Source organism: Solanum stenotomum, chromosome 10, assembly GCF_019186545.1.
Source record: "Solanum stenotomum isolate F172 chromosome 10, ASM1918654v1, whole genome shotgun sequence".
In the NCBI taxonomy this organism is placed as follows: domain Eukaryota; kingdom Viridiplantae; phylum Streptophyta; class Magnoliopsida; order Solanales; family Solanaceae; genus Solanum; species Solanum stenotomum.
In genome coordinates, this window is record NC_064291.1 from 36,225,259 (window position 1) to 36,245,929 (window position 20,671).

The following is a 20,671-nucleotide window of genomic DNA, read 5'->3' on the forward strand; positions in this document are numbered from 1 at the left end:
CTATCACCCAATATCAGGCTTAATCATATCACTTAACATCTCATCATACACACATTTCAAATCATCAATCATAACAAACCTCGATAATCACATCAACAACTTGTTATAACCCCAAACATAAACTTTAAACTTGCACCTCATCTCCCGAACAAAACCTATCACGAAAACATCATCATCCCGAGTTTTGCAAGATTTAATCATGGAAAGTCGGGTTCTTTCAGCAACCCGGAAGAGGTTAATGGAAATCAAAATGCGTAAAAGGGGTGCGTAAGATTGAGGATTGGGTTTGAATAAAGGGGTATTTTGGGTAGATAAATAATCGAAGAAGGAGATTACAATGTGGGGGTTGAGATTTGGGTTTTGCGAAAGGAAAGAAGAGAAATGAGAAGGGGATAAAGAAGGAATAAGGGTGTTGAGAGAAGGGTGTTTTCGCCAATTTGGGTTCGAAAGGACGGAGAGGAGGTGTTGGTTAATGGAGGAAGAAGAAGAAGAAAAAGTGATGGATTTGATGAAGAAGAGGGAAATTGAATGAGCTGAACGCAATGCCGTTAATAGTTGCATCATTGTATGATCGGGAAATTCAGCGGCAGAGATGAAGAGAACTCCATGTAACAGTAAGGAAGAGAGGAGAAAATTTAGTTAAGTGTTACAGATCCATTGGAGTTGAGAAATGGAGCTCTGCTGGCTGAGTTGAAGAAGACGACAATAAGTGTTTTTTTTAATTTTTTTTTTTTGTGTATTATTTTGTGTGATAGGAACGGGACCTTTAGATTTGGGTCTTTTAATTAGGATATGTCTTAGAGGAAATTGGGTGGATATTGGGTTATGAGGCGGATAGTTGATTTATGGGTTAAAAAAAAAGGTCAAACGGGTAGTTCATTAGGATTAAGACACGTGTAATAAATGAGGGGTCCGTTAGTGAGAGGGGCATGTGTGTACCTATAATTGGACGGCAGGGGCCTATGTGGACGCAAAGTATAACGGAGGGTATAGACGTACCATTTATTAAAGTTCGGGGATAAATCCGCCCTTTTTCCCTATCTAAAAATATCTTATTTAGTGCATTATAATTATAAATGTATCATTGTATAAATATTTTTTTTTAAAAAAAATACAGCTAGATATAAACATAAACTGTAGTTATTTTTGGTAAATAACATACTTATAGCTATTGAACTTCAATAGCCCTATAATTATAGTTATTTTTGTAAGTTACTCAATTTAAATTTTGAAGGTTGAAAGTTGAAAGTCAAATTTCAAATTTTAAAATTCCACATTCACAAAATATTCTCAATCTGTAAATATTAAATACCACTACATTCCTTTTCATTCTATAAATATTAAATTCCACTACCTTCCTTTTCATTTTCACACAATTCTCTCTCTCTCTTCATTTATATATATATACACACACTTAGTTTTTACCTATTATTCTTATTTCAACTTTCAATTACTTTCATCATCCATGGAATAATATGATTTGAAACATTTAAAAATATTGCAATGCAATGTTGAATTTGAAATTCAAAATTAAATTTGAATTTGAATCAAGATATAAAAAAAAAATACAAACAATAGATAAAAAGATATAAATATATACACGATATACATATAGTATATATTGAATATTCACAAAATATATTATATAAGATATACACATAATAGACGATATACACAAATATACATACATGATATTCATAAATATACACACAATATATTCAAGATATACAATTTACAAATTACAATATATACAAGTTACTACTTACAAGATATACAAATAAACTTTTTTTGAAAGTATAAGATAGTGTCTGTAGTTGTTCCTTCATCAGTCCAACATGCTAACTTTATTTTGATGGACTCCGGGCTTATCTCAAATAATAATTAAGTTCATAACAATTAAATTCATAATAATTTTTTGTTTTTTTGTTTTGTTTTAGGTTATATTCTAAATCAATCAGATAATTTAATTACACCACAGACATGTACATTTTATTTATTTTGATTTTTTTAGAAAGATGACGTCTCGTTTGAAGAAGAAATAAGTAATATGAGTCGGTGCAACATTATCAAGTAACGTAACATTGTGATTATTATATCTATCTAATAGACATGTACTTCTAAGGAAAACCTAAACATAAAATTATAAACTGATTGTATATAATGAATAAATGCATCAAAAGAAGCGAATGTGAAAAGATATCATTTTCTCTAGCTTTCCACGATTTTTCATTTTACTATAGATTTCAATTAATTTGTCGATGTGTAGGTTGAATCTAGCTCTGATTAGTAATCCAGTAACATCCCTACTTTTTTCTGATTATTCTCTCCATCCCCTGTGATTAGCATTCAAATGTCTAATCAATTGGACTGTCACCGCGACATTACCTTCAATCTTATGGTCATATTTATTCTGACATATATTGTATTTAATTATAGTTTTTCTTTATATTCAAATAAAACAATTCCACACAACGTTAGTCTCTTTTATTTTTTAGAGTTTTTAACGCCATGAAGGAAGATTATAAGTTTGAGACGGAGCATGAGCAGTGTATATAACATTATCATCATTATTATAATAATCTAAGTCTATCTCTACTTCATTTCTTCTTATATACCATAAGTTTTCTGGGTCTCAAATAATTCATATCATATCATGTGTACCCACACATAGGCGATGTTGCATGCATACGAGAATTTATTCAAGTGTTTGTACTACCTTTATCAGAATCATTTTTTTCTTACTACACTTTTCTTATTTTATTCATTATACAAAAATTAATATAAATAAATATTCAAGAATTAATATATTAAATAAAAGTAAGAGATGAAATAAATATAACAAGTTGTCGGAGACAAAAAAGTAATTAAGCAACCATAAATTGATGAATTGAATACTTGAAAGTTGATTTTTTTTCCCTTGATGTTGTTAATTGTATAAATAATAAAGAAGAAATTGCTAGAAAACTAAGACTTAAAGAAAAAATTGAGAGATAATAAGGAGATTGTTATAAAAGTGGCTCATATATACCTTTATCGTTATACCAATGGCCCATATATACCACTACCGTTATAAAATGAGATCACATATACCCTTCATTTAACGGAAGTGAAAAAATTAGTTTTAAATTTATATTTTTGACTTTTGATTTTTTTTAAAAAAATATTTAGGGATATATATGATTTTTCTAGCAAATTTCAAGGTATATTTTAATTTTTTCGGACATAAATTATTTTTTGACTTCTTGATTATCATTATTTGAGTTTCTTATTCTTATTTTATTTTTTGTTTCATTCCTTCGTGTAAAGAAAAAAAATTTAAAACTATTTTTTGTGGCTATATTATAATTTAAAACTATTTTTTTCCGATATATTGTAATTTAGTTTTTGTATTTGAAGAAAAAAATTGGGTCATATAATAAATTTTACATGAATATTAGCAAAACTTAAATAAATTTGACCATCAAAATAATAAATCTAAATTAGTCATTGAAACAAAAAAAAAGTTTAAAAAATAATATATGTTTGAGGAGGATTAAATATACCCATATGAGATTATATATTTATTTTTTTAAAAAAAATTAAACTAAAATTAATTTTTTCACTTCCGTAGAAGAAAAGGGTATATGTGAGTCATTTGTATAACAATAGAGGTATACATGAACCACTTTTATAACGAGGGATATATCAGCTCTAAATGACAAAGTTGAGGGGTATATCAGACCCTTTTCCCCAAGTGTAAGAAAAACTTCCACTTTACAAAGTGTAAGAAAAACTTACACTTTACAAAGTGTAAAAAATAGTTCCGTTATATATTAAAATATACCCATTATGAGACTAACGGAAAACGTTTGAAATATTCCATAAAACATAATTTTTTCTTCCACTAAGCATATTTTAGTTACTTACTAGAATAATGACTTATTTTAGTCATTTTTATTTTTTTGTGGCTTATATAGGTTCCGGACTCAAGTTTCATCCCCCCTGATGCCATCTGTTCACTCTACACGCAGCCACGTGTACAAGTTATTTTCCCCTAATATAATGCACATACATGGTAGAGTAGGTTACGTTATGATTGTTTGACTTTTAACAAAGATCCACCTTTGAATTAAAAATAAAATAAAAATATGACGACTCGATAATAAGGAAAAAAAAAAATGTAACAACGCAATCATGTTACATAAATTTGAATCCCTTCATGTTACATAATGCTATAGTAAAATAAAATAAATATTATATTTAAACTAACAATAAAATAAAATACAATACAGTACCATAGATAACAACCATCCAAAGTAGGAAGCCAATTAAAATTCACAACTTCTACCCCTTTTTTTTCCCACCAAATTCACAATTGAGACTTGTGTAATTATCTTCATGACTTTGTCTCCTCTATCATTTTCCCTATAGTTAATTAAGATGGAAATTTTGTTTTCTCAAGTGTAGTAAAAAGATGAATAGTTGACAGTCCAAGTGTGCTGGCAGGACACAAATCATTACATATCTAATTGAAAGACAACATTTTTTCAATTTGATTTCTATTTTAATCGTTTCAATTACAATAAACTTTCTTGAATTTAGTACAACTATGAGTGATCAAAAGGATCAGGTCAACATAGCTGATGCCACTATTGGTATGAAATGAATTACTCCAATTTGAATCATTTCAATTGCTAACTGATCATCCATTCACATTTTGATCTGTTTTAATGTTGTTCGTTTTAGCTCTCTCTGCTGAGGATCTTGTAAATGCCATCAAGGTGCCTACTTGAACCAAAAGTCATTAGTGATTTGGATTCATTTTAATGTTTGATTAAATTATGTTGCAGAACAAGACAAGGGATCACTCTGGTTTTCTGGACAAACTTCCGAAAAACATTAGGATGCGTGTTGATGTCCTCACAGAGATTCAGGTTTTACTCTAAAACATATTTGTTTGTAACCTTTATTAGCATCATCTGATTGAGTTTAATTTGATTACTAGTTAAGTTAGACTTATGGTTAATGTTGACACAATCAAGAAAAGATACAATATATGTTGCTTCGTTTAGTTTTTATGTTATTCTCTCTGTTTTGTCCTCTTGATTTGAGTAAGGATTTAAAGCTTAGTCTAGCACAATATTAAAATTTTGTTTTCCTTATCAATGCAGAGCCAATATAATGAATTAGAGGCACAGTTCCTTGAGGAGAAGGCAGCTTTGGAAGCAAAGTTCCACAAGTTGTATGAGCCACTTTACAACAAGGTAATGTGTGTGTAGTATAGTACACATCTATGTATAGTTTATATAACATATTTTTTGGTGCATTTGCAGCGATATGAGATTGTGAATGGCGTGGTTGAAGCTGGAGATGAAGGTACAGTAGAAGAAAAAACCAATGAATTAGCAGGAGGTATTCTTTCAAGGCTATCATGTCTTAAGTCCTATGTTTTTCAAGCTTTCTGTTCGTGATAAGAAATGAATCTTGCATTCAGATAAAGGTATTCCCCATTTCTGGCTGCTGGCAATGAAAAATAATGAAATAACCGCGAAAGAGGTAATATGAGTTTACTGTTTCATTTGATTTTTTGCAATACGACTTGTCCCACTGATTGATCAGTCTGCTCGTATTCAGATTACTGAGAAAGATGAAGATGCCCTCCAGTATCTCAAAGATGTCAAATGGAATAGACTAGATGATGCCAAGGGTTTTAAGCTTGACTTCTTTTTTGATACAAATCCATATTTCAACAACAATGTGCTGACAAAGACATATCACATGATTAGCGAGGATGAACATATTCTAGAGAATGCAATAGGGTACAACTACATTTTTCTTTCCATGTTATGAAAATTGAATTACTTCCTTCTAATTGCATGTCTTCCTCGGGGTACCTTTAGGACAGAGATAGAATGGTTTCCCAGGAAATGTTTGACACAGAAGATCCTAAAGAAGAAGCCAAAGAAAGGATCCAACGATATGAAGCCAATCATAAAAACTGAGGAATGTGAAAGTTTCTTTCATTTTTTTGATCCACCTCAACTACCTGAGGAACTTGATGAGGAAACTGTAAGTGGCTTTAGGGAACAAATCACATCAACATGTACGTTGCTTTTCATTTCTTGCTGCCAATTGGCCTCACTTTTTGTGTGTTATGTTTTGCAAGGCTGAATTGCTTCAAGGTCAGATGGAACAAGATTATGAGATTGGGTAAGTCCTCATGTACTAAAAACTGTCTCAAAAATGGAGTGGCTTAACAGTTATTAGGTAGACGAAAAATTGAAATGACATGAAAAGCATGGTCTCACCTTTGACTGTATATGCTGAACTTACAATCTCATCAACTTAGCTATTCTTGATAAAGTGGCTTTCTGCAATGCTAAACCTTTTCGGAGAGATGCTATTGAGGAAGAATGCTACATTACAAGCCTCTTAAGCAGTTGTAGTGATTTGCTATTGCAGGTCCACCATTCGAGAAAAGATCATTCCTCATGCTGTGTCTTGGTTTACTGGAGAGGCCGTTCCCATCAATGATGAAGAAGAAGGTGATGATGATGCCGAGGAAGAGGAAGAGAATGATGAAGAAGAGGATGATGAAGAAAATGTTAAAGAAAACCATTAAGGTACAATAGTCCTTGTCCTTTGTTCGTGGAGAGAAGGAAAGAAATCCTCAGCATTTATAGTTGAAAAACACTTGCATAAAAGTATACAACTGCTAAGATATTCTGAAATGTAACTTCAGTAGATGTTTGACGTTTACAGCTATTTCAGTGATTTGTTTGCGAATGTTGCATGCTAAATCTGAATGTTAGTTCATATTCTTGTACTGCTTTAGCATTATAGTGATTGTTTGCCGGATAGAAGTAATAGTAGATTTGAATTTTGCATCATATTCTTGTTATGTTTCCTTCTCTTAGTCCAGATAACAGCCTCCTTCACTTATGGTAATTGCAGGATGGCAGTGAAGAAACTAGACGACAGTAAGAGGTCTCAGACGCTGCTCGGAATTGTACCTCTGTTGTGATTGTGTTACGTAAACCATTTGCTACATATATTGATTTTATTTATTTATTTATTTATTTTTATTTTTCTCCAAAATAGATTTCTGGCAGGAAGACACTATATTTTTGAACAAGCTGGGTTTTGAGCTTGCAATTTTGAATTTATTATATTGGATACTGTATTTCTGTTATTGTTAATTCTCACAATCCACTAGTTTGAGAATTCTGGATCCGCCACAGTACATACATTACGGAACACAATATTTGCACGAAAAAAGTACACTGGAAATGTAACAGAACTGCAAAGTGCTTAACTTTGATTGTAAAATGTTGTGATATTTATTGTGATCCAAAAGCGGAAAGAATCAGGACAGGTTTTACAACATTGTATGTTTTGTCACTTTTGAGGCTATCAAAATGCATCCCTACAAAGTAAGGCTAACATATTTTGGGTTCTCCTAATCCCATTTGTGTGATGATTAATATTGACATGAAACACCTAATGCTATAATCCACTCCAATTCATGAACTTTTTCACCTCATCATATAACACTAAAACAGCTGCAGCACCAGTACTTCTGAAAATATTTGACAGAGCTCCACGGTAAAATGAAGTAAATCCTTCTGTCTTGTAAATCCTCCGCCAACAATCAAATGTGCTTCTGTACATTGGCTTTTCTAAGCCAGATTGCATCATCATTCGCCTCCGAACTGTATCCAAAGGATACGAAAACAGGCCAGCAGATGTTGTGACTGCCTGAGCAACCAACCAGCGTTTCCATAATGGCACCTCTGCTTCAGAATTTTCAGACATCCTGTCTTTTATGGTGTCAAAACCCCCAAAGTAAAGACCTCTATGAACAATCATTCCATGGAGAGAGGCGGGAAGCCCCCTGTAAATGCCTCGAATTCCATCTTTCTCATGTATTGTCCTCAGAAAGTGGTAAATGCCACGGAACTGACGAGTTTCATACTGACCAAGGTCAGCTGCGAGTCGTGTATGTGAAATATCTAGTGGATAAATAATGATCAATGTTGTACAACCAGCTGCAGACCCAGCAATAAAATTAGCTGATGAACCAGCCAAAAAGTGACCATCTTGAAAGTTGCTGTGTAAAATATTCCTATAGAGATCCTGCATTCAGAAAGCATTTGATTAGTTCTTGAGACAAAATAGGCAGTAAATGAACTCTTCAATACTCACTCAAAGTAACATCATACATTACAGAAGCTATAGAGGATATCACTGGAAAAGGTAATGAAAGATCTAAAAGAATAGCCGCGTCCCTCACTCCCTCTCCCACAGGAAGCATGCACAATTCCATATCAACCACTAAAAGGTCATTTCTATGGTACCTCATACCTACACTAAATATATGTTGTGCAGAAAATTATCAACAACCATGTTGGCATATGACATGGTTGGTTCTCTGAAACCAGAAATAGGTTGCAGATGCCGTCAGATGGTTGTAAGTTCATAAAGGACACTTGCTAAAATAGTCAGGAAAGAGGCAGAAGATATGAAATTCCTATTCGATCACATAATAATGAGAAAAGTTTCTTTCTTAAAGAAAAAGAAAATCTGTTCCTGACTCAGAACTCTGTGTACGTGGATGGACAAGCTGGAGTGAAAATAACATGATCACATAGCATATGCAACACCGTAACAACTATACCTACAGAAAAAAAACCAGATATGATGGATTTAATGTGTCACGAAAACAACGAAGTAGAAAAGGTTCTCTTTTCTTTCAACAACGATATGAATTGCGACTCCTAAATATTTTGATGTTAATCGTTTTCCAATTATAATGAGTTATCAAGGAAACAATCATCGATAGACTATTATGTGGTAAACTAAAGCCATCAAGCCATTGCAATGCCTGTTTTATGTTGTACAAACGATTCATGGACCTCATTCTCCGATGACCTTCCCTATCAGATTCCAGAAGACTGAAAATAGAGAAAAAGTTGAAACATGCAGCGAACTAAAAAATATTCTCATAAAGAGTCATCTCTCGCTGCTGTAACAAGATACTTGCTAGCAAGAACAAGAAGCATGACCGTTTTCAGGTTTACAACTCAAATTCAAGCAATTAGCAACAGATTATGTTTTTTGGAGACTTTATCTTTTGTATCTAGACATATCTCCAAGCCATCCTTAATTCTGTCAGTTCATCTTTTTAATTTAGATTCAACACTGGAAAATGATAGTTGATGTGCAAGTTAGAGTATTAGCAAGCTATATATAATAACACAAACTTTTCAAACAAAATTCAATTATTCTTAAAGTATTCACAAACGCCATGAAAACATATACAAACGCCATGAAAATTGAAAGTTGTCGTTTTTGCCGTTGTAACCACCAACTTCGCCTCCTTTCTCACCACCATATACATTTCCCTCCTAGCCCGCTTAACCACCTCGTCTTTGCTCTCCTCCAACTTTGCATAAGCCGTTTTCTTTGCTTCCACTTTATGTAAGACTTCACCATTCCACCACCAATCTTCTCAATGTCCACTAGAGATACATACCCTTCGATACCACCTCTCTTGCAGTTTCATTCATACAACTAGTTGCCTTATCCTGCTGGTCGCATCCCCATTGCCATCAACTTCTCCCTATAACCTGAGCTCTAATAGGAGTCAAGCCACCCCATCTGATCCTTGGCCGGTCATACTCCGTCCTCTTCGACATCTTCCTCTTAATATCCAAATCCATACATCAGTGTGAGCTTATCTTCAGTTGTATGATTCTCACCCAAAATAACCTTGCAATCCCCGTAAATGCCGCTATCACCCTTCCTAAAGAGCAAGTAATTGAGTCCTAACCACTGTGCTACGGAAGCTAACCAAATGATGCTCCTTCTTTGGAAAACTCGAATTTGCAATTACCCACTCAAAAGCTTTTGCAAAATCCAAAAGTAAGACTCCTTAATTGATCCCCAAAATCAAAACCTCCATACACATTGTAATAACCCCCGAAGGTTGTCCCAATATGTCCATTGAATCCCCTCCTACAGATAGCTTCTACGTGGGCGGTATACCTTTCACAACATTATCCAAATCCTCTCAAAAACACTTTTTGACATCCTCGTTCAAGCCTGCTTGCGGTGCATATGCGCTAATAATGCTTAGAGTAAGCCTTCCCATGACTAGCTTGATTGCCATCATCCTATCATTGACCTTCTTAACCTCTACCACTTGCTCCCTAAGATCTTGTCAACTAAAATACCTACTCCATTCCTATTCCTTGCCTCTCCTGAGTACCACAACTTAACTTACCCATATCCCGAGCCTTGGTTCCTACCCATTTGATTTCCTAGACACAAGCTATATTAATCTTCCTCTTCTAAAGAATCTGAACTAACTTTATGGATTTCCCTATCAAAGACCCTATGTTCCACAACCTTATTCTCAAGCTAGATGCTCCCTTAACCCACATATCACCCTTGACCATCACCCCGGCTCCATCAGAGTAGCAACTAAAGCAGACGAAACAAAACCAGGATATACAAAAAACACACTGAGACAAGGGTAAAGTCAAGAATTAATCTATGTAACGAGAGACTAGACAAGAATTGATAAGAAAATACAAGTATGCACAGAATTTGGACAACGACTGCACAAGAGCTACAAATAGAGGTCGTACAAGAACTACATAATAGGGCTAAAGAAGCATACATCTTTTAACAGGGATGAAGAAGAAATAGATTAAAAACTTATTCACTGGTCGACACACCCAAGGCAATAATTCAATCCAAAAGGTAAACAATGTAAAGACAAAGCAAATATACAGCTAGGAAACAGATGCAGAAATTAACAACAAACGAGAAAATTGAATACAAAACTAGAAAATAGGGCAGAAATGAACAAGAAACTAGAAAATTGCACAAGAACTAGAAAACAGAGGCAGCAATGAATCAATAGGAAACTTCAAGTAATAATGTACAACCACCCAACAAAAGGAAGACCAAATTGAACAATCAACTAGGAAACAGAGTAAGAAATCAATAAAATACTAAAAAATTGAACACGAAACTACGAAATAGGGGCAGAAGTGAACACAAGAAGCTAGAAAATGGTACAAGAACTGGAAAACAGAGGCAGTAATGAATCAAGAGACACAAAATAGAGGCAGAAATGCACGAAGGACTAAACACTTGAAAAATTAAACTAGAAAATTGGGAAAGAAACTAAAAAGAACAGAGGCAGCAATGAACAAAAAATAGAAAAACAGAGTGGAAATTGGTAAATAGCATGTATTATCAGGTTATTCATCATTTCATGGTGATGTATCATTGTATGACAAGCCACCCCTACCCAATCTTCATACATTCATGCAATTTAAGAATCAAATTATTTTCAATTTGTATTACCTTCCATATAGGTACTTTTGGGAGCCAGGATAAAGGTGGAGAAATTTGGTCGGTTGATAGCCAGTGTAAAAACAGTTGAATATAGTTTAAATATAATGAATCCTCCAAACCTGAAATTGGATAGCCCTAATTAATTCGGGATTGAGGGTAGTTGATATATTGATAGGTCAATGTTGGGGCATCACATCTATAAAGGAGCACAACACATGTAAAATGTCAAAACACTAAAGATGCAAAATGACATGAGATCACATCTACAGATCCCTCTGACTATCTATCGCCTCAACCTCCAGAAAGCAAGTCAAAACCATATAGAACATGAGTGCTTTTCCTTTTTGTTTCTTAACAAAAGAAGTTAGGAAAAAACATCCACTATATCACAAATTCATATCTGATGGCCTCCTTTTGAAAATAGATCCTTAAACCTATTCATCTCTATCTATAATAGATTTTGAATTTTCATTACTCCCCCAATTTTCCTCCTCTTATTTTCATCAGCAAAAGATTGCCTTAGACTCAACTTGAGGAAGAAAAAGAATTTTTAAATTCTCAAAAATCCATCTTCTCTCTAATCACCCCCCCCCCCCCCCCNNNCCCCCCCCCCCCCCCCCCCCATTTAAGAGATCAACCCACAGTTGACTGCATCCACTTGTTTGAATCTCCAGCGTTCTCGTCATGAATGAATAGTAATTTAACCATGATGCTTGAACTTCCTAGTTGGAGTAGTTTGATTTCGAAAATACTGATGGTATCCAAGCTTGATATACAAGGTAGATGGTGACTCCACGGATGTATTTCATTACTGGGGATAGCCGGCTAAGTTGTGCAATGCTTTAACACCTTTTTCTCCTCATTCTCAATCATCAATGCTTCCATATAGATAGCACTCCTCCTTATTTCTTACTCTGATATTTCTTCGGTGGAGAACTTCCATTTCAGGTATCATCATTCTTTTTTCATTTTTTTTTATAACCGAGAAATCCGTCTGTGACCCGCCCTTTGGACCAATCACATCCTTCTAAACTCGGTGAATAATGGGCCCGCCCCTCTACCCTTCTCCACTTAAATACCAGGCTTTGCTTTGCATGGTGTGGGGCTTGAACCTGCAACCTAAGCCACAAATCCTCCACCTTTTGCCACTTGAGCTAGGCCTTTGGGGCATTATTTTTTCATTTTAGGTATCATTTAATCTAGAACTAAATTAGTCTACCGATTTAGAATTGGAATCAATCAGCTTAATCTCTGAAGCAACCTGTTTCAACACCCAACTCTTACCATCATATCCATTCAGTTTATAAATAGGGATTATCTGATAAAACTGAACAATGAAAACAAGATTTTCAAGACTAAAACTATATCACTAACAATTTGACATTGGATATCAAATATCGGATCCACTAACCTATATTATCTGAAATGTCATTTAATTATATCACAAGTCCTCTGTAAGATAACATGAAATTAAACTCCAGAAGACGCTTGCAAATCACCTATTGTGCTAATAACTGAACACAATTTAGGCACACCTAGTTAATTAATATCATTAACTATAAGCTCTTAAATTGACAAACTTAATACAAATCTATATAATATAATCATGAAGCAATGACAGATTATTAACAAATTTACAGAACTATGTTTGAAGCAAGAGATTTAGTATTGTATTGGCACTTGATAGTTCATAATTGCTGACATTTACTCACTAAGCATTTCCAAAATCAAGTCCTAAATAATAGTATTCATCCATTCAACAATCACAGTTAACTTGCCCTCTGAACTCCTTTTTTTGATAAATCAATTAGTTTTATAAATGTACACCATGAAGGTTTATGAGTATACAAACACATATGTTACAAGTATCTATAGCATCCAAAAACCAATCCAGCAATTTATACAACAATCAATACCCTCAATGCATCAAAAACTAAATAAAATAAGAGGGAGTTCCTTGACATTTAACAAATAGTTCTCAAATCTGTCAAAAGCTTTTTATTTTTCCCTATTGATGATTTGTTAGGATGGTTTGTATTATATTATTAATTTATTAGGATGGATTGCAATATCATCACCAGCCAAAAAATGCATATTAAAACTGTCTTTAATATTTTTCCTCATAGCCATTTTACTTGTTCAATCTCCAACCATTTATGAACTCGACTATTGTTCTTGGAAGTACTGATTCCACATTGAAAATTGCAAATATTGGGGCTCATTATTCAAAGTAAAACTACTATGAGGTATTAAGTGATCCACATCCTCCCCGTGGTTCTTACACATGCAACACCCACTGACAATAATATAACCCCTCCTCCTTAAGTATCAGCTAGTAAAATGGCTTCCCATACAGCAGACGATGCCAATAAAAAAGAACTTCTCTTTAAAGTCCTTTGTTTTACATAATGACAACCATATGAAACTTGTGTCACCTCCTTCGGCCAATACTCAGTTTGTAGTATGACTTAATAGAGATCTTTTAGGAAAATTACCTCTAAAAGCTCCTCTCTGAGAAGTCATGCTACCCTGTCCTCTAAATTATTAAAAAAAAAAACACGTTCTGTACGCATTTGTTACTTTCTTCAGACACAACCAACATTTCAAACAAAATGGATCAATATACTTAAGCGTACTTTTTCTCAAGACTACCAAAGAAAAGTATAGCTTCCATTTCATGATTTCAAGCATGCCTTCAAAATCGCGTAAAAACTCTAAACCATCTACACACATACACATGAACCAATAAGCAAAAGTGAGAACAATCACCAACTGAAATATCAAAATCGACTACATGTAGGTAACCTTTTCACTATCAATCCTAGCATAGATTACTATTTCTTGTTAGCTCCAATTAATATCACCATACATTATAAACAAACAATTGGAAAAATCTTCAAAAAATAATCAGTTCAGCAGTACACAGAGGCAAGAAATTACAAAGCAAATGTTCAATAAAGGTATCCATTTCTTGCAAACTTTACTGAAACACACAGATAACCAATAGTAAATATTTTTTTTAAAAAAACTATTGAGTTGAAATTTGAATGATATGAGTACCTTACCTTAAGAGAGAAGTTGAGAGCCACAGAAGGGTAATATCTGAGCACGCTGCTACCATTACCCCTCCAAAGGGAAAGAACCCCTTCTTCCTTAACAGTGCTCCCTATGCAATCAAGCATGCCTTTGAACCTCCTATGAGGACCACTCAAGATTGCTATATTGCTTTCTTGGGTCTGCAACAATAGCTTTGCTCGCTCAATTGGTGCCACAATCGTGTGCACAGCACCACCCATAATTGCCCCCGCCATTAGATCTCGATTAAAAGTTGCCCACGGCTCAGATTTTCTTGGAATTAGCCTTGCACCCTTCTGTTCCCCTTCACCATCCTCCTCCGCCATTTTCTCCTTTTAGTTTTTGTTAGATTAAAAGCAAATAAAAATGTAATCTTTGCAAGGTTTTCCTTTTTCTTTGGAATGTTATCGTCGTTTCGCTTTTTGTCTCTCAAGACTCTTTTGTTAGAGTCGTGTATAACAGAATTCCAAAGAGCGGTTCATATGCTTTGATGGGGGTTGTTGACAATTTATATATATATATATATATATATATATATAAAAAGTTGAATATAGACAATTTGATGTGACATTTTTCTATGGCCAACATTTCAATTATCTTCTATCTCCTTTTTTTGGATATTTTATTTTTGTTTTTCAATTTTTATTTGTAATTTTGAAAAAAACTGAAAAATATTTTAATGCATCAGATCATGCTCCTTTAAAACTTTCATCATACTAATACACATTTAAGTAATGGAAGATGAAAAGATCAAAACCTTTTCATTTTTCATAACTGTTTATAAATTTAGCCTATAAAAAAAAATTGAGTATTTTAATTAACAATAGTGGAATCCTTCACTTTCTCTCTTCTTCTTCTGATGATGAAAATATGGATATCAAATTTTGATATTGAGATGTCCAGCGAATTTCTACCCTTGTGATTTTTACAAGAAAAGTGAATGAGAGAATATCTCATGATCCTTCTAAAGATATTGATAATGATGAAACTTTTAAAGATATTGATAATGATGAATATATAGATATCAAATTTCGCCATTGAGATGTCCAATAAAATTCTAGGCTTGTGATTTCTTCAAGAAAAAAAAAGGGGGGATATCTTATGAATCTTCTAAAGATATTAATATTGGTGTAAAGAGAAAAATTATGTAACAAAAATTTCTCTTCAAAGTAGAAGTCTTTTTGAAAGAATGTTGATTCCTTCTATATTGAGAGAAAAAAAATTCATATTGATTGAGAAATTTATAGGAAGAGTGATTAGTATTTTAAAGGATAAGAAGATTTATTTAGGAAAATAATCAATCTATTTAGGAAATTGTATTAAATTAGGAAGAGAATAAGTATTTACTAATTCATTTCTTCTTCTATGCTGTCTTAATTTCTTTTTATGTATCTTTAATTAAAATTTATTTTATTTTTTTGTTAATTATAACGACATTATTTCTTCATCTTTATTCTACTAATATTTTTCTTCTTTTATTTTGTTTTATTTTTGTGTCTTCAATTAAACTTTATTTTATTTTTTCTTATTTATTTTTAATTAATATTTTTATGTATATTTTTTAATTTCTAATGCCTGAAATTCTATTTATTTTTTGGTATTTTGTTTTCTCACTTTGTCCAAATTTTCTTAAAAAGATGATCATATTTAATCTCTTTCACTATTAAGGTTATTAATCTCTTTTACTTTTTCCTTTCATCTTATAATTACTGTTATTTATATAATTTCCTAAAATCACTTCTTTTCTTTTTATTTATTTCAAGAAATTAGTTATTATAACTTTATAAGAATTGCATATATATTTTTACATAATTTGATTTTTTTATTTCTTTCTTTCTTTATTTATTTAGATATTTACATGCAACAGTAAAGATTAAATAAAAAATGTGATGTGATATTTTTAGTCCAATATTGATATTTATTTATTTTTATTAATGTTAAACAAATTTTCTTGCATTTCTATTAAAATAATTTCTTAAAATTAAAATTACTCTTCCCAAAAAAAATATGCCTCGAATTTTATTTTATTTTGTTTTTTCTAATTTTAAAACTGAAAAATTATCAAAAATAAAAAATCACCACATTTAATTCTTATCATCATCAATGATATTAATTTCCTTTACTTCCTTCCCTTAATTTCATTATTAATGTTGTTATATTATTTCCTTAAATTACTTATTTTCCTTTCTTTGTTATTTTTCTTTTATTTTTTTTATTTATTATAACTACATAAGAATTGTAATGTTTTTTTAACGAATTTGATTTTGACATTCTTCTTATAAATTTCAAATCATTTCATAGTCCAACATTGATAATTATATGTTTTATTTAAAAAATCTTATATTTATTTATTTTTATTAATTTTTTTCTAACATTTTAATTAAAATAATTGCTCAAAATTAAGATCACTCTTCTCAAAAAAATTGTGCCTCGAATTTTAGTTTTTTTTTTTTTTTTTTTAGCGTTTTTTCTAATTTTAAAAAACTTAAAATCTTATAAAATATGAAAAAATCAATCTTCTTAGGAAATTGTATTAAATTAGGAAGAGAATAAGTATTTACTAATTCATTTCTTCTTTTATTCTGTCTTAATTTCTTTTTATATATCTTTAATTATAATTTATTTTATTTTATTGTTAATTATAACGACATTATTTCTTCATCTTCATTCTACTAATATTTTTCTTCTTTTATTTTGTTTTATTTTTGTGTCTTCAATTAAAATTTTTTTTTTCTTATTTATTTTTAATTAATGTTTTATGTATATTTTTTAATTTCTAATGCCTGAAATTCTATTTATTTTTTGGTATATTGTTTTTGCACTTTGTCCAAATTTTCTTAAAAAGATGATCATATTTAATCTGTTTCACTATTAAGGTTATTAATCTCTTTTACTTTTTCCTTTCATCTTATAATTAATGTTATTTATATAATTTCCTAAAATTACTTCTTTTCTTTTTATTTATTTCAAGAAATTAGTTATTATAACTTTATAAGAATTACATATATATTTTTACATAATTTGATTTTTTATTTCTTTCTTTATTTATTTATTTAGATATTTACATGCAACAGTAAAGCTTAAATAAAAAAAAATGTGATGTGATATTTTTAGTCCAATATTGATATTTATTTTATTTTTATTCATGTTAAACAATTTTTCTTGCATTTCTATTAAAATAATTTCTTAAAATTAAAATTACTCTTCCCAAAAAATATATGCCTCGAATTTTATTTTATTTTTGGAGTTTTTTCTAATTTTAAAACTGAAAAATTATCAAAAATAAAAAAATTACCACATTTAATTCTTATCATCATCAATGATAGTAATTTCCTTTACTTCCTTCCCTTAATTTCATTATTAATGTTGTTATATTATTTCCTTAAATTACTTATTTTCCTTTCTTTGTTAATTTTCTTTTATTTTATTTTTGTTTATTATAACTACATAAGAATTGTAATGTTTTTTTAACGAATTTGATTTTGACATTCTTCTTATAAATTTTAAATCATTTCATAGTCCAACATTGATAATTATATGTTTTATTTAAAAAATCTTATATTTATTTTTTTTAAAAAAAAAATCTAACATTTTAATTAAAATAATTGCTCAAAATTAAGATCACTCTTCTCAAAAAAATTGTGCCTCGAATTTTAGTTTTTTTTTTTTAGCGTTTTTTCTAATTTTAAAAAACTTAAAATCTTATAAAATATGAAAGATGACCATATTTAATTCTTATAACTAGAGCTGTCAATATGGGCTAGCCCACCTTATCCGGGCTAACTCATACAGGCTTTGACATTTTACAGGCCAGGCCAGGCTAGCCCATTTTTGGTGTGGGCCAGAAAACGGTCGGCCCAACCCACAAGTACGTGGGCTACAGGCTTGACGAGCCAACCCACTTTTTAAAAAGTTATATATTTTTTTATAATTATTAAATTAAATTATAAATTATAATTTAAAAATATTATCATAAATATCGACAAAACAATATTACATGGTGTTAATGTTACTACTTGTTAATCAAATCCACAAATAAAATTATCTTTATAATATTTATTAAGTTTTTTTCAAGGTAAAAGTATAAATATCTAAATAGAAATATTAACCTAACTGTTTTGCAATGATCACAATAAATCACAAAAATTATGACAATATTCCAACCATAAAAATGTAAAAAATAAACTCCTTAAAAAATCATGAAACTTATAGATTATCTAACACTTCATGAAACCTATGGCGTATCTAACACTTCATGATCATCTTCATCAAGCATATCTGAATCAACTTGTGGGAAGGTTGTCTTAACATCTTCATTTTCATATGCAATTTATATGCGGTTTCAATTAGTTAAATATTAAAAAATAACTAAATTGAGAATTATAATATTTAAATGTACACAAAAATATATTACCAGTTTGAGAAAAACCATGTAACCAGTTTCGAGTAGCAACAAGTGTTTGGACATTTTCATGGTGGATGCAACTTCTATACTTAGTGATTTCCTAAAAAACTTTAAATAAATTTTGAGTTTGGATCTCTTTAATTTTAAATTTTAATATTATATTATATTTTTTAATTAATTTGTATTAGCCCACGGGCCGGCCCTACCTATATTTCTCAAGCCCCACAAATCAGCAGGCTTATTCAGGTCGGGCTAAAAGCCCTTTTTTTAAATGGGCTCCAAAATTTTTAGCCCAATCCTACTAAATCCCGGATTAGGCCAGGCCGGCCCAACAGGCCTAGCCCATATTGACGACTCTACTTATAACCATCAATGCTATTGATTTCTTTTACTTCCTTCACTTAATATCACTATTAATATTGTTTACATTATTTCCTTAAATTACTTATTTGTACTTTTTCATTTATTTTATTTTTTATTTCTAAGATTAATTATTATAACTATATAATAATTAATTTTATTACAGAATTTGATTTTGCCTTTTTTCTTATAATTCTTAGATCATTCCTTAGTCCAACATAGATATTTATATGTTTTAATAAAAAACAATTTCTCTTATATGTTTCTTAAATTAATTGCATAAAATAAAATCATTTTATCATTTTAAAAATAATAATAAGTGTTTTTATTCATTGCTCAGTTTTTATTTGTATAAATAGGAAAATAACTGTTATGTTTTTCATAATAAAGCTATATCAATATTGTCACATTTTTTGTTAATACCATTTTCTTTTCAATCGTCTCATTTTGTTATTACTAACTTTATTTGTTTTTTAATATTGACTTTGAATTGTATGTAATGGTGATTTTTCATAAGTTACAAAGTTTTTAAAACGAGTTTCAATGTACAATTGATGTAATATCAATTAAGGAAAAATGAAGAACATAACGAGTACAGAAGATGCAAAATATCATTCTTACAAGATTCTTTATTTCAGATGTAATATTAAATATGCAAAGTTGATTCACAATTTTGACATTCTTAAAATGACTTTTTCATATTTTAAGTAGGTGTTTGGACATAGATTTCAATTGTTTTTGTTATTTGATATTTAAAAAAATTGAGATATGTTTTGTTATACTTATTACAAAAAATATTTGAAATAATATTCATATTTGAATATAGTTAAATACAACTTCTAAAATGACAAGTGGGATGTAAAACACAATTCAAATTTGAAGTAAAACTTCAACTAGGATTTGAAATTTTCATGATCATATGTTGGTTCTCAAATAAAATAAAGAATTATTCCAAAAAAAAAAAGAGCATAATTATTATGATTCAATAGAATAACGTATTTGATGCATCATTCATTCATCTCTCTAAATATATAAGTTTGGCGAAAGAAAAGTCATTTTATAACAACTTTATTTATGTTTATCATATAGAAGTATAGATTATCGTGTTTGACTATATATTCTGTCTTAACATTTAACTTCTTAAAATTATATGTGAAGGACTTCAAATTTATAAATCTGTTTTGTTCTTGAAAGTTAATTTGAACAAAAATGAGTTTAATTTAATACTTGTCATGTATAAGAATTATTGCACTATTTAATTTAACTTATCACTTGAAATAAATTAGTTTTAATCAAAATTAAATATAACATATCTTCAAATAAATAAATAAATATCCCTAAATAGGATCATAGTCCGATCTTTTTTATGGGGAAAACCTAATTCAAAAAGACAATTATCTTTTCTTCTGATAATTTTTTATGGTGTTTTTAATTTATTTTGAAGATTCATTTTATTTTTAGTATCGTTTGTGAATAGGTAAA

At 30.6% G+C, this 20,671-nt stretch overlaps 2 protein-coding genes across 2 annotated transcripts; one reads left to right on the forward strand and one right to left on the reverse strand.

Moving 5' to 3' along the window:
* Positions 1–4,588: 4,588 nt before the first annotated feature.
* On the forward strand, positions 4,589–7,176 carry LOC125842941 (nucleosome assembly protein 1;2-like). Its single transcript, XM_049522214.1, has 11 exons — positions 4,589–4,634; positions 4,726–4,760; positions 4,830–4,913; positions 5,151–5,243; positions 5,313–5,391; positions 5,474–5,535; positions 5,614–5,798; positions 5,880–6,048; positions 6,146–6,189; positions 6,442–6,602; positions 6,934–7,176. Exons 1-10 carry the CDS (start codon positions 4,589–4,591, stop codon positions 6,599–6,601), a joined length of 957 nt encoding a protein of 318 aa, XP_049378171.1. The 3' UTR covers position 6,602; positions 6,934–7,176.
* Positions 7,177–7,294: 118 nt separating this feature from the next.
* LOC125841128 (probable ADP,ATP carrier protein At5g56450) lies at positions 7,295–14,813 on the reverse strand. Its single transcript, XM_049520145.1, has 2 exons — positions 14,415–14,813; positions 7,295–8,115 (listed from the first exon to the last, which is right to left on the reverse strand). The coding sequence occupies exons 1-2, from the start codon at positions 14,748–14,750 to the stop codon at positions 7,486–7,488; spliced, it is 966 nt and encodes a 321-aa protein (XP_049376102.1). The 5' UTR covers positions 14,751–14,813; the 3' UTR covers positions 7,295–7,485.
* Positions 14,814–20,671: the final 5,858 nt, after the last annotated feature.